General features: G+C 42.5%; 1 protein-coding gene across 1 annotated transcript in view; it reads right to left on the bottom strand.

Moving 5' to 3' along the window:
- Positions 1-15,790, bottom strand: part of SEC24D (SEC24 homolog D, COPII component) — a 553,336-nt gene that overhangs the window by 432,644 nt on the left and 104,902 nt on the right. The window contains exon 6 of the mRNA XM_085634340.1: positions 13,879-14,003. Within this exon, the coding sequence (XP_085490466.1) occupies positions 13,879-14,003 (125 nt within the window). The remainder of the gene's footprint in view (positions 1-13,878; positions 14,004-15,790) is intronic.

The raw sequence follows: 15,790 nt of genomic DNA, 5'->3' as shown, positions 1-15,790 counted from the left end.
TAAAACACATCACGTTATAACAAACGACACTGAAACACGTCAAGTTATAACAGACGACACTGAAACACGTCACGCTATAACAAACGACACTGAACCACATCACGCTATAACAAACGGCACTGAAACACATCACGTTATAACAAACGACACTGAAACACGTCACGGTATAACAAGCGGCACTGAAACACATCACGTTATAACAAACGGCACTGAACACACCATGTTATATAACAAACGGCACTGAAACATAACACGTTATATCAAACGACATTGAAACATATATGCACGAGCTCTCAAGAGCGTTTCCACTTCGGTGCCCGGTAGCATTTGCAGTAGTCTAAAGGCAGAATGAGATGCTGTTCTCTGGCGACGCTTTCCAAGTGGGCGTTGCATAGAGTATACATGTATGGTCTGTCAGTGCTAAAACAGTAATCCAGTACCCCTAAAAGTTAAAACCTTGCTCGTTCAACCTATTGCCGGCCGCAGCGGCTCTCTAAGGTTCCGCGGGGAGCGATGTAAGGAGGTGCGAGGAATGATACTCTGGAAGAGGCTGAACAGAACACGGGACGGCGGGCGAGATCTACTTCCGGCGAAACAGCAAGACCGGAGACACCACGCATTAGTGCGTGCAACGGTGGCAAACGACTGACGACAGCAGGATTCCTAAAACGCTCCGCTGCCCTGAATCCACTCTCACCTTCTGAATCCTCTTCAGGGCCATAGCCGCCCAAACACACCGGCCGCAGCGGCTCTCTAAGGTTCCGCGGGGAGCGATGTAAGGAGGTGCGAGGAATGATACTCTGGAAGAGGCTGAACAGAACACGGGACGGCGGGCGAGATCTACTTCCGGCGAAACAGCAAGACCGGAGACACCACGCAGGAGCCAGCGTGGGAGTACGAAGGAGATCAGGTGAGGGAGCAACGCCGGGACACCACCGCCTTTCTCCGAGGCACAGCGAAAATGCCTCGGAGAAAGGGAGCCTCATTTTCGGATCTGGGGGCGTGTTTTGCTGTTGTCTCCTCCCTGAGACTTCTCGCAAAAAACACGCCCCCCGATCCGAAAAAGACGGGGCTTCAACGGAGTGACTGGACCTCTTCTCCAGTGGCTGGCCAGCATTTAAGAGGCCAGCCAATGGAGAACAGGAGCGAAGAGGGGCGGGTGCAAGCCCCTCTTCTCAATGACATTAAATCTCCGGACTTCCGGTCTGCCGACCGGATGGTCCCGAGACCTAAAAATGCCGAAAGGGGTTGTGTAAGCATTATGTAACAATGACGAAGTGGTTTCAATGTGTTTCACGAGGCACCGAAAAGTATAAATGCCATGTTTGCTGTGTCTGAGTGATGGGACTCCTCTCATGAGTGAAATAAACTTGTATTTTGTTTCCACTCCAGTGTTGATCCTCATTTTGTGAACCCGTAGACTAAGGGTGTCCCTGCACCAGTGAGACTGATATGAATCTCACTTCTACAACTGGAAATAAAATACAAGTATGAATCACGCATGAGTTTTCAAACTCACACAGACTTTTTCAGGTGGCAATTGCACAACTGCCGGCTGAACTGATAGGTACGTGAGTCAGAAAGCCAGAAGAAGTGGAAAACTTTATGTATCTGGGAATTTTCTTTGATTCTAAATTAAACTAGTCTGCAATGGTGGCTAATAGGGCGAATCTTCTGAAAAAGAGTATAGCAGCACTGTGGAAATTTGCCTCAAATGAGAATAAGGTCTCCCCTTTATAATTGATTCCATCAAACTGGCTCCGCTTTTATTATGGCTATCACTTTGGAAAAAGAATTCTGTTAAATGAAATCAAATGGTGCTTGGGGACATTGTTACTCTTGATCGTGTTTCCAGCATTCCTTGGTTAGCATAAGTGAAGCGGTCCTTTAATGATTTGGGTGTAGCAATCCTGTATAATTCGCAATCTCACTTAGTGACCTTTCCCAAATTGATATTAAGAGATCTATTTGCTGCCAAGTGTGATCAGGTTAGATGGCAGCAAAATCATTCCAAAATCACGGTGCTAACTTACCAGGCATTGCCCTCGGTGGCATTTGGCCACTCTTCTTATCTTTCTTTTGTCTCTAATAATATGCACAGCTTTTTACTGACAAGGTTAAGGTTGAACTATCTTCCCTCTAATGGTTGGCTACCCGTCCAAAGTACATTCTTTTAATAAGTTGTCTCCCTGTCCTTGTGAAGAGCAGTCTACTCAATCCATTTCTCATCTCTAATTTTTCTGTTTATGTTACAGAATTGAGGAAAACTGTATTATTACATTGCTGAGAAAACTGAGCCTACACTCACATTCTCAAGCTCTCGCAGTAATAAATACTCTGGAAACTCCTTTCATATGTTTTATGGCAGCGAGCTTCCTACATTCAGTCTAAATGACTAGAAAGGGGTCTTCTGCTAGAGAAATTGTTTTAACCGAATCTTAATTACTGGTTATTGAATTTCAGTGCTATGCAAGTCTAATGTTTTAGTGCACATGTTATTGTCTTCCATTTATGTGTTCTGCCTCTCTGACATGGACTAGGCCATAGTATGCTGTTTTCTATTTTAATATTTAAAACATTTCTATGATGTATATATTTTAGTGTTTTTATGTACTTTTAAGCATTTATTAAATGTGAATAAAGTTAATGATTAATTGATAGGTGCGTGTGTCAGAAAGCCTGGCCATGGTAGCATATATGAATTTACATAGAAATATCGTAAAGTTCCATTACACAATAACATATGTATTCATTTTAGGCAACTGCCAACATCCACCTGAGAACCACACAAAGCGTGTTTCACAACAGCAGAATTGGTCGTTGAACAACTATGTACGGGTGAGTGACAAATGAACTAAATGTGCACATTTTAGCGCTAGTGTGCACACGCGCCAGCATAGGTTACAGCGAAAGGTAAGAAGCATAGCACTAATTGCCAAAAGTGTGGTTCTGCATAAAAAACACAGAACAGGAGTATGTTGGTGTTGAATTTCAAAACATTAACGAGGGTACATTAGTACAAATATAGTTGTAAATTAAGATAAGCAGAAGAAAGTGTATAATGGCAAAAAAAAAAAGGTAACAAGGAAAATAGAAATCAAAAGAGTAAATGGGGGTGGGGCTGTTGAGCAACAAATATGTCAAATGGAATGGACACACAAATCACATTTTGTTCAAACAGAAAATGGTCTTTTTGCAGTCACACTGTAGAAAGCTCGAGGCATCTGCCAGAGACAGGGTTTTATATCATGCCACTAGAGCCAGTCCTTGCTCAAGATTGGATGGCTTTCATGCGAATCTCAGTTGCCTTGCTCTTATTTGTCCCTTTCTGTTTAACCCGCCCAAAGCAGCTGTTTGGTTTCACCATTGGTAAATTTGTCATCGGTTTTGCTCTGTAAGCAGCATCAAAGCCATGTATCAATCAATCAATCAAAACCACTTTATTCGATTAATTAAAATCATAAAAGTGTACAGGACATTTTATACAGATAAAAAGAGAAGACAGTCCATCATATACATGTTAAAAAAATAAATAAATTTTTCCCCGGTGATTCACAATATAGAAACTAATTGATCTCTTCCAAAGCTGTCAATCTCAATTTCCTTGATCTAATACAGGCAACCAAAAAACTAGCCACACAGAACATAGTTGTAGGTGATTCCATTAGTTGCAGGAATAATAATGCTGGTTTTGCCTGGACAAAAGCCTCCTTTCTCAATATAGGTCGGATAAACCTTTTCCTGGCCTCTAGGTAAAATGGACAGAAAAATGAGAAATGCATCGTATCTTGGGCGGAGAAATTGTCACATCTGCAGGGAACCCCATCTTCAAATCTGAACCAGCCCTGCGGAACACTTAAAACCTGATGTATTTGGTTAAAACGAAACTTTATCAAAAGCCACCTATGGTAATTATTCGTAACCGTAGATAAATATGGGTGCATGACCGTGGATAAATTAAGCAAGAGGTGAGCCCTAACTGAAGTTTTACTGAGTTCTTGAGATTCTCGCTCCACCTCGCAGTGCTTAATAAAGTACGTCTTAACCCACCTTAAATCAGCTTTCCTTAAACTTTCGGGATTGGAAAAAAGTTCAGGTCGTCCTATCATCTTTGCAGTCAATTTAATATGAGACAACCACTGAATATTCTTCCAATTATCCAATTTAGAGCATTCTTTTAGGATATTATGATTCATTGTAAGCTCCGGGTTCAACCAGGTTCTTATCCATAGCAAAAGTGGGGCTAACTTTAAAATGTATAAATACCAGTTTGCTGCATTTCTGTGCCACATACTGTTCACTATAAAAATTGCAGCAGAAGTGGAAAAATATACATCGATCTTCACAGACGTTGAAGACTACTATAAACAAGCAATTGCTATGCCAATTAGTTTTGCTTGTATGGAAAGGTAAGCAAGAAAAACTGGCATTGCCAATGCTTGTTTTGTACTGCTGCCTTACTGGTAAAACAAAGTCAGTTTGTCTATCTTGTGCCCGAAGTGGGACAAGAAGCTGTGCTGCCCACCCGACCTGCTTGGTTAGCACGGAAGACAGGTGTACGAGAAGCACACTTCCAGGCAATGCACTCTGTACATTTTCTTTCAACAAATACCTGGCGCAATAACTCCGGGTGAAATCCAAGTGTGTCTGGGCCTGGAATGGTCATGCCTGAAAACTCCGGGCCTGGTCATTCTGGGCCCGTCAATGTAACTGGTGGGCAGGGGCTTCGGCAGCACCATTGTCCTGCCTTACCCACCCCTTGCAACAGTCCAAGAGGGAGTAAAAAATGCTTCCCCTCCACATGCATCTATGACCGCCCTACCCCCTCCACTGGCACTCCCGCTGACACATTTCCCATCCTCAGAGCAGATAGAACATTGCAGATAAAGTCGAGTCCGGACAGTTATCCTCCATTTCAGCAAATAGAAATCGCAATGGCTGGACTTTGGTGCGGAGATACCAGCTGATAACGGATTCTGGCCTCCGGTATCTCCACACCGAAGTCCGGCCAACTCATTATGAGGGACTATGTGATCATGACTTGCTACTTGCAGCTGTCCAAAGGGCTCAGCTGTGCTATGACTGTGACATTTCTGGGTGACAACTGCCGCAACATTTTGACATCCATTGACTGAGTCTGCCCATCGAATGTTGTCTTGTACTTTCCAGTAATGTTCTCTCTCTCAATGGCCTTAATAAGTGCTATCTATGAGTGGAAGGTAACGGCACCGTTGACACCATGCCACGGCATGACATCACGATGACAAGTTATGCTTTGTAGCCGGGGCAGTCTCAGCAAAACAAGCCTTTGCTATCAGTTGCTCTGATGCCTGTGGATTTACTTCTTTGGCCAGGATGTTTTGTAAAGTGAAGGCTGTCGTCTTGCAATTAGGTCGGAGCACAGAACCTGTACAATTGAAGAAGAGCATGCAAAACCGTAGAACAAGAGTCCACAGGTCGCCGGTACAGTACCGTAAAACTCAACACACAAACTTCTTTGGGCACAACCCTGCAAAAGCCTTCAGACAAATGATTACATGAAAATCCCTGTTCTAAGGAGTTACCCAATACCTAGCTAACCGGATTCAGGTCTGAGTTGAGGAATACATTCCAGTGTTTAGGCCCCTCCCCTCCCAGGGGCATGCTGCATTGCCTCAGCTGGTTGAGGGATGTCGTAGGCTCAAATTCAACAATGTTGACTGGAGGCTTCCGGCGCGGATGGAATGTAGTATCAACATTTAAAAATAAAATGGGCCTTTCTTCCAACAGGAATTATTGATGTTGTGCAGTGATCTGAATGGGAGTCCCGCAAGGAATTTCAGGGCAGCTTTAGCACTGTAAAATTTTTAAGTTCAGGCACATCTTGCCTGGGTTCATTTTTGAAGCCGGTATCACAGTTTCTTTGGCAGGCCCATGCAGCTCACACTGCAGTAATCTAGACGGTACAAGAAAATAAACCTTGTTAGTTCAGTTTGACAAGAAGGTTTTGAAGAGGCAGGATTCTGCAAAGCATGGAGAGGTGCATGCTCATCCCTTTAGCCAATATTGAAATAATGGGCAAAAAAGAGGTCACAGATCAACCCCATGATTTAAACTATTATTTATTTATTTATAATGTTTAATATAGCGCGAACAAGATCCCGAAGGATATCGGAGCGCTTTACAAAAAGGATGGAAGGAAGGTAATAAATGCAACATCAAAAAAAGCATAATAAACATGGATAATTACAGTAGAAATGGGGTCAAAGGAGAAAAATACAACTAATACATATTGGGCTAAAAAGGGGGCAAACGATGAGGTAAAGAAGAGTGGCATCAAATGTAGGTTTAACGGTTGTAGGATCAGAGACTTCGAGAAGTGTGGAAGAGAGACCGGGCCCTATATTACGCTTTGGTCCTGTTCAACAGGCAACACATTGGATGAGAGATTATTAGGGAAATTTGAGCAAGGGCTCTGTTCTGGAAGATTATTTTTCCTTCTGTGACTTTGGTATTTTTATCAGAATCAATGTTTGCTTGCTTAGAGAATGACAGAGGCACCTCTTGTGATTGTCATTTATTATGAATTTGTAAAATTCTTCCTGCATGCTGTCGACAAATGTTCTGCTGTGCTCAGCCAGGGATATGTTGTTGCTGTTTTTATATGCTCTCCAGAAAAGAAGATCTCTAAAGTTCGTGTCTCATTGCAGATTACTATGCAAAGGCAATTATACCAGACTGTATATCAGTTACACATATCAGGCGTTTGAAATTACTTATAGGTGTAAATTCAGTCCGCGATTGCTTTGGTTGTGCCCCAGGTTTTGTAGTTTTACTATGTCACTTTGCTAGTCTTACTACCAAGATCTGGAAGATAATTGGGCTGCTCTAAATGAAGCCATGGTGGTTTATAAAAAGGCAATTTTAATGGGCACAAAGGAATCCCAAAATAAAAAGGTCATTATTCACCACTCTCTGATCGTTCAAACCCACGTGACACTCTGGAAGGTTTGGATGATCCGATACCATCTACTGCATGCTGTGAAAACTCTACTTGCTTTCGCACCCAAAATGTCAAAGACATCTATCCTTCAAAAGGCCACAAAGTGGGAGCTGGAGAGGAAAGCCCGAATTGAAAAGGACACACCACTTTGCTTCTCTTTCAAAATACTGAAGGAATCAGAGATCATTAAACTGACAAAACCCACTTAAACCAACTTGCTCCCTGGATGATAATTTTTGAGCAAATATGCCAAAAACCTTGCTACAATAATATAGATCTCAAAGGTCCCTTTCTCTCTTGACTCAGCCGAATAATAAGGTTATGCATGGCACAAGTGCGTTTATCATACTATCAACGGCCATGGCCACAGTCACCCTAAATCATTGAAGAGTTAGTGGAATCTTTAATCCAAACGATGGAAGGTAAACTAATTCAGGATTCACTTCCAACTTCATGCAAAACGGCGATAAATGTGGTTGTAATTTTGGGCGATGTTCTGGCTCAGGCAGACTAATGGGCATTTTCTCTGCTTATGCTAACCTTATTCGGTCTTTGACCCTGTAGACCGTATCCACCTACAGCACAGAATGCTACATGCTGCCTGGATGGGAATGGTCAAACATCGAGTGGTTTCAGTTTTTTTTAGCTAAGTGGAAGAAGTGGATCAAACAAGAAGAATTGTTAATTTCCCCATGGCTTTCCAAGTGGTCTCAAGTGTATCTCAGGGATCCCTTCTCATCACATGGATTTTAACATCTTCTTTAAGACACTGCTTTATGTTCTACACCCGCAAAATTATATCTCCACACTTACAGAGATGATACACCTATCTATCCATCCATGTGTATGAGGTGCATAGGAGAAATTTGCAGCTTTAACCAACAGCCTCCAATTGGTTGCAGACTGGATAAGTGTTAAAGACGGTTTTACCACACGGAGGTGCACCGAAGAAAACAATTTTAGTCTTTATAGGTTTTCTTCAAATTCTTTCTTTATTCCATATTTTTCTTTTCATAAAAACCAGCCAACGCGTTTCGCTCCCAAATCACAGTTTGTGGAACTTCATCAGGGCTTATGGAACAGTGTGGTTTTGCGCTGTGAGGATGAGTATAAAACCAAAGATTTTATAAGAACAAGATTTACAGGCCTTTTTATAGGAAGGAGCACTCATCTAAGAATACAAGGAGAGGTAGTATGAAAAGGCTTTGCTCCTCAGCAGGTTCGAACTGAACCTGGACAGCTAAAACAAATTAAGCCAGAAAATAGAAAGCCAGAAAATGTGAGTTCTAAACCACAAATTCAATGGTATGCAAAGTGCAGAATGCATTCCCAGGGAATCTTGCTGAATGTCCCTAAGATGTCTTTAGCAAGCCAGACAGCTGCACTGTCTGGTAGGCTTTGATCTAAAAATGAATATCGCACCCAGGTTCAACTATGTGTTCGCAATGCTCACCTAATGAAACCAAAAGCAATACTGATGGATCTCTCCCGGATTATTAAATTGTTTGTCTGGGGTGAAAGAACCCTAGGTTAAACATTGACACTACACACAAGCCCAGAATATGGTGGCTTTCGAATATCCCATACAGAATTTTATTGGTTGTCATTTAACTTATGTCATTTGCAGAGGCCTATGCCTTATTCACAGTCTCGACAAACCAGATCTGGAGAGACAGTCAAAAAATGCACTGGCATTGCTTAGCTGCAACTCTGAGAGCCCAAACTTTCACCCTTCCAAAATCCCTACTGCAGGATGCTTGGGGAGCTTTTTCACATCCAGTACAAACTCAACTCATATAAATGGTGGCCTAATTGGCTGCAAATAGATTATACTTCTATGGGCTGGTCGGTACTTTTATTGCATCATGACAAATACCTAGGGGAGGCCTGGCTAAAGCTAGGGTATTACAAAATCTGGCAGTGAAAACACTGGTCCCCACCATGGTTGGTACAGGCAGATATTTTCGGCAACTCAAACTGCTGGAGATGTCATCAAACAATAATACAAACAAATGGTTATCCTCACCTAGTGAATTTGTCTGATGCTATATGACAATCACTGTTTATGCTGTCTGCACTGGAAAAAGAACTAATTATTTTGTTAGACCCTCATCCACTCTAGCAGTGGCATACATCACTGGGTCTCATCCTGGTTCCTAAAAACCAGGATGGGCTCGACCATGTCCCAGGGAGCACTTTTGATACTCGGTAGCAGCTGAGGTCTCATAGAATAAAAATACCTTGAGTAACCCAGGTTTTTTTTTTTAATAGTGGTTGCTCAGGTATGGTTAAAAACTAAATACGTGGATAAACATAAGGGGAATAATAGCCCTTTTACCCTACTCTACAGTTGTCATGTTTCAGCCAGTGAAAAATGATCCATTGGGGTGCTGGGCTTTCATCAGGACAAAGATATGCCCCAGAGTCTCGTCCCCTGTCTACCTTGTAGTTAGATGGGGGACAAACAAACATATAACATAAATGCATGCAAAGGCAGGGTTACTAGCCCGGTCTACTGGAGAGGTGTTCACTCTCAATTCCCTAATCAGGATCTCCTGTGGGCATCATGTTAATGTTACTGGGTACTTATAAAGCGCATGGCTACTCCATGGAGTGTCCCGGCGCTAGGAAAAGAAAAAAACCAGTGACAGAGCCGTGCCGGCAGCCCCAGGGCCGCTGACCTATTGTAAAAAAAGCCAAGTTTTTAATCCACGTCTAAAGCGGAGGAGGTCCTGCACCTGACGTAAGGCTAGTGGCAGGTTGTTCCAGAGTCGAGAAGCTACCACCTGGAAGGAACGCCCGCCCAAACGAGAGCGGGAGAACCTTGGGATCAGCGAGAGCAGCTGATTTGAAGACCTCAGACTTCTGGATGGAACATAGTGCTGGCATCTGTTTCTCAGATAAAAGGCCCCAGTATTGTGAAAGGCCTTATAAGCCAGCACCAAGACTTTGAAATTAGTCCTCTTTCGTACTGAAAGCCAGTGCAAGGACTTCAGGTGACGAGTCGTGTGTCCCGAGGTCCACCATAAGTATGGCTCTTGCCGCGGCGTTTTGCACCACCTGTAGACGGCTAAGAAGATAGTCAGGAAGGCCAACATAAAGAACATTTACATAATCAAGGCGGGACAGAATCAGTACTTGTACTATTGTTTTCCTGTGGGAAACCGGGAGTAGTGGGAGGAAGTTTCTCAACATTTTCAGTAGGCAAAAGCATGTGCCTGCCACAGCCTGGACCTGGGATTTCATGGACATGTCCGTGTCCATTTTCACCCCAAGATTCTTAACGGTTGTGGCTAAGTTAGCAGGAGGGGCCACCATTCATGCCACTCATCCCCCGGATCGTGACCCAAAAAGAAAATTTCGGATTTTTCAGAATTGCACAGTAGTTGATTCTGTTTAAACCACTCAAATACTGCTGACAGGCAGGTGTTTATCTCGTACCCATTCAAGACCTCATCCTTACCGCACGTGAACAACAAATGAGTGTCATGAGCGTAAGATATGACTTTCGCACCGTATTGGTCTGCCCACGGCACCAAGGGGGACAAACACATTAAACAGAGTGGGGCTTAAGATAGATCCCTGTGGAACACCTACATTAAGTGGCAGGATAGGGGCCACAAAAGGGGGAGACCAGACTGTTTGCTGATGATTTTCCAGGTATGATGTGAACCACTGCAGAGCCGTGCCCTTTATACCACATCCTTGGAGTCTGTCCAAAAGGAGGGCATGGGGCACGGTATCGAAAGCTGCAGAGAGGTCCAACAGTATTACAACAGCCTTCCCTCCTTTATCAAGTGTGGTTTTAATAGATTCAGAGATTTCCAGAAGGGCTGTTTCAGTACTGAAATTAGCTCGGAACAATGATTGGCTAGGATGTAATACACAATTGGTCTTGACAAAATCAGCGACAACCTTATTTACGCATTTCTCCAGGACCTTGGAGAAGAAAGGCAGCAACGAAATTGGCCTGTAATTGCCGGCTACGGAAGGGTTGGCGGAAGCTTTTTTTAGAAGGGAGGAAGAGAGGCGTGTCCCTATAGTCCTACAGTTGTCAAGTTTTTCACTCTGCACGTACCCATAGTTGAAGCCTCGCTCCTGCTGACGGATTAGTGTGCATTACTGATTGTACAGGGAGAACATATCCTTCCCTACTCGCTCTCGCCTCCCTTGGAGGGGCTCATGTCCTGCATCCCCTCGTAACTAAAATGTCATCAAACAGACAGTGATATCGTCCACATAGTGTGGGAGAGCCATATACTGAAGACTTTTTGGAACAATGGTTGGAAAGAGATGACATCCCCGTCAGGGATTATGGGAGACTTGGTAGAATCACCCGTGCTGGTTCAAATGTCACTATACCCTGAAGTAACTCTAAAGTCTGGCTGTTGGTTTGCCACAACTCTAGCGGTTGCCAAGCTGCGAATCTTGAGCCTTTGTAAAATGGACACTATTCCAACTGTTGAGGGCTGGCTTAGGGAAATGTTTTAATGGCATCCTAAGAACAAGTAATATATGAACTTCAAGACAGATGACCTATTATGAAAAAATTTGCTGTATAAGTAACTCTTCATTCATTGCAAGCTGATGGTCCCCTCACTTACTTATGTGAGCGCCGGGATGCTTATTTCCAAAGCAGCTGTGGGCTTTATAAATTGCTCTTCATTCATTTAACGGAACCTTAAGAACAAGTAATATATGAACTGGAAACCGACAAACCTATCTTGGACAAAATTTAGAGCAATCTCCTTAAGACAAACTTAATCTTAAACTTAATCATCAAACCTCAATATTAGATACCTGACAGAGAGCTATAGAAAGATGTTCCTCACTAAGGACCAATAATCGAAAAGGACTACTTGTTAGACATATTTAGTAGACATATTGGTTAATCAATTGTAATCAAAAAAGGGGGGGGGGGAGCTAGAAGAAGCAGTCATCCATTCTACTTCCTGTCATGTACTCAAAATCAAAGGGAATGGATCACTTGTAACTGAAAAAAGGGGGGTTCTTAAACCGTTTCTATCCGTCAATACCTAATGAAGGTATTATGAGAACCCTCAATCACGTATCATTGATGGTGTGGCGGTTTATCTTGATTCTCCGCCTTATTTATACGTGTCAGCATTTTCATTGGGTCTCTTTTGTACTATGCTTCCTCCACCTGGAGGGAACCACTAATTTTTCAGTAGTGATCAGAAATGGTTGTGCAAAAAAGTGAAATTGTGACGTTAAAATGCCTTTCTCACACTGCCCCAAAGTTCATATTTATTCTGTCCGGTGTGTGAGGAGACTTGTTTTTAAAAATATAAAAAATGTGCGTGCAATAGGTCAGATAATGTGGCCAATGCACTTGTTAGTGTCCAAATCAAAAGAAGGTCGACATGTTTCTGCCCATCCAGTGCCCCAGGAGGGGGTCGTAGGGCGTTCTTCAGGACCTAGTGGTTGTGAGAACCGGTGATGCCCAGTTCTAAGGAGAGTTTATCGATTAGCTTCGTAAACAAGAGGTCTAAAAGTACCTCAAGGTTAGTGTTACCTAAGAACGAAAAGACATAGTATAAAAAGAGACAAACAAAGATACGAGTACTATTTCTAAGTACTGATTAAAGCAGATTTGAGAAAAAATGGCAATTCTTTGTCATACTGTAAAGCGAACTCTTAAAATGGCAAATCTTTTTTGTACTGCACATATGGGGTAGTAACTCCATATGCCGTTGTAACAGACCCTGATTCTTGACAGGTTTGAGGGTACAGCAGGCAGTCCTGAAACTCGGGTCAGATCCTGTCAATACTCCAGTAGTAACACAGAACAAGAAATCCCTATAATACACCAGAGCATAGAATGTGATTCAGATAACGAGATCACTGATCAACAGAAATAAGATAGTACATCTTGGGAAAAAAAGGAGCAGACCCAAGAGTTCCCATGTATGACAGCACTGCGAATCTATAGTCTACTGTTAGATGTTTAGAGTGCACAGGTACAGAGATGGCATAGCAAGTCCTCCCCTTTGGGAACAAAGCCTCAGCTCCAGAGCAGCATGTCAAGCACACAAAGTTAGCCAGTGTGGTGATTAGGAAACGCACTGAGTCAAGGTGAGACCCCAAGAGTGGATGCGTTTGCAAAAGACACAACATTTCATGAGGCTGGGGAGAGGTCCAGACAGCTCACAGGTATAAAACCCTATTTGTAAAAGTTCAGACTTAGTCAAGATTTTCATTAAATTAGCAGTAGCATCACCAAGGGGCTAGAAAGACTAGATTGGGCTAGAAAGAGCAACAAATAAGATGAGAAGGCGAAAGCAGACTACAATTCAACTTAAGCCCATCAGAAGAAAAGGCAGTAACTTCAAATACTGAAATAACAGATGCATCAAAAAACAGATGTTAAAACAGGCTTGATAAAAGCACTCCAAATATCTGAAGCCAGCAACCTGAATAGTAACTTTCTATCCATGACATCGGTTGTAGTACACAGTTCTAGATTTCTTCACATGCTTCAGGTGCTGGTTCTGCCTTCCGTGGATCTGCTGCTGTGGCCCCATGTAAGACTTTGTGAACAAGTGCCATGTTTCATGTGCCCGCCTAGCAAAGTTTTTTGTCTTTTGAAATCAAACTTTAAAAGCAGGAGTTTTTTTTCAGAAAAAAACAATGGCCCTGGTTTACAGGGCGCCAGCTGAGGATTTACCAGTGTAAATACAATGCTTCTTATCACTCTAAATACATCAGGGGAAAGAGATTGTGGGGCAAAAGCATCACCAATTTACCGTGGTGCTCCCACTATGCCAAACCCCTTAATGTTTTAACTTCAAATAAAACGGACTACATTTGAATTTTGAGAAACAACGGTAAGTGAAATTTACCATTCCTTAGATTTGCATGCAAATATTACTTACAGGGCTTGGAACGGAGTCTGGATCAAGTTTTCTTTGTGGTGGACCAGCAAGTTGCGACTGATTCCCTGAAAAGGCATCTGGGTAAGAGAGCTGTGGTCCTGCCATCTGAGAGCCATAGTTGGTTGCTGCAAAATTGTACAATAGTCAAAATATGATATATTGAAGACATTGCTGGCAAGAAGAGCTTCGACTGTGTGCACGACTGAACATACACACAACCATTATTTCATACAAAATAAGTAGCTCAATTCACAATTTTAATGTTGAGTAGTTCTCTTTCTTTTAGGTTTTGTCTTAATTCAAGCATTTACAGACAGCCAGACCGCCTATAGATGCTTAGCCCTTTACAGAGCAGAACTTAATAAAGGCAGTGGTAAAAGGTAGCATCAAATTTAGTGCATTTTAAGGTACATGTTTTTGTGGAATAATTAGTAAGCGGCAATTGGGGAGCCTCTTTGTAGTACTTTCTACAGAATAGCATGCACCAACATAGTGAACATTTTAACTGTTCAACAAACTGGTTTTTTTGCTGGGTATGGGAAATTGTATGAGCTCCTCCTTTCAAATTAGACATATGGACTTGTCAAGATCTATTTCTGGGAAAGGAGGAAATAATACTCTGCACTGTTCCTGTATTAAAATACCAGGATTGTGCAGATAGCACATGAAAAGACAGTTTGCCAGAATTACCTACATTTCTTGCTCTACTTCTGGGGTTACCACTGCAACTTAAACAATCATTTTGTCCCATTCTTCTTTTGCCCAATCTTAAACATACGTTTTGTCTCCCACTCATCTGAATGGCCTGTGAGACGATCTTAACTGTGTCGTTTTTTTCTAAAAATGGCATTTCACATGTAAAAGATGCTTTTTGTTATCCTCCTACTGGAATTTAACAGATTGTGTAGACTCAGCCTCTTCTCGGAAATTGAGGGAGGAAGGACTCCGAACTTGCTGTAGTCTTCTGCAGCAAGGCAGCGTCTACTTACAAAGCAGATACCAAGGCAACAGTCCTATCTCACACACGCTCAAGGAAGGAGCTGTCCTACCCAGAACACCTAGTAAGTATATTTAAGACAAGTCCTTGAGGCAATAACTTCTTTGAAGCAACATCTTTATTCCTGTTACATGATGGTCCATTTGCCTGCCTCAGCTAGCCACCATATGGCTGCTCTGCAGGGTTCATACCCTCAACTTGCTACAACATGACATAAGGCCATACATACAAATAGTGCAGCAAAATAAAGTAACCGTAACATATATCCTGCAGTATTTCACCACAGAAAGCCAAGTGGGATGGCAAAATTTACCATTACAGGTAGTTTACTTTTTGTAAGGAAGGGATAAGTTCATTTGCTGTAAAAACAAGACTGTACCACTCTACAAAACCGTATCAGTCACCAGACGGAATTATTTTGAAACCCATACCCTGGACTACTAAAAGGCGTAAAGTTGGCACGCGAAAGGCAGACTAGTTTGCTAAATGTATGCCGAGTAATAATAACGAAAGGTGAGCTGAAGGGACGGGGAAGGCGGTAGGAATGCACAAGGCTTTACATTCCTGAATAGCTCTTTGAAATCTAGGTTTGCACAGAGCTTGACAGGCTGCTGGGTCAGTTAATGCTCAGAACGTTAAAGGCTAAATCTATGCTATCACTGACAAAAACATACATATCTTGGAAATGTTGGAAGCTGACGTATTCCAAGTGTCTACTCTGCTGAAATGAATAGCTAAAGCGTCGGTCAAACATTTATTTTGTTTTATTACATATATTCTCTCCCAATGACACTATCAGCCTCTCAGTCATTAATTTCCCCATCTCCACCTCATAAACCGGCTGCCCCTCACCTTCTGCACCGCCACAGATGGAACATGAACCTGGGCAGCAGGCATGAATAGGCCTTTGGATAA

The sequence above is a fragment of the Triturus cristatus genome, chromosome 2_1 (assembly GCF_964204655.1).
Source record: "Triturus cristatus chromosome 2_1, aTriCri1.1, whole genome shotgun sequence".
Lineage (NCBI taxonomy): Eukaryota > Metazoa > Chordata > Amphibia > Caudata > Salamandridae > Triturus > Triturus cristatus.
This window is presented reverse-complemented; position numbering and strand designations above follow the sequence as displayed.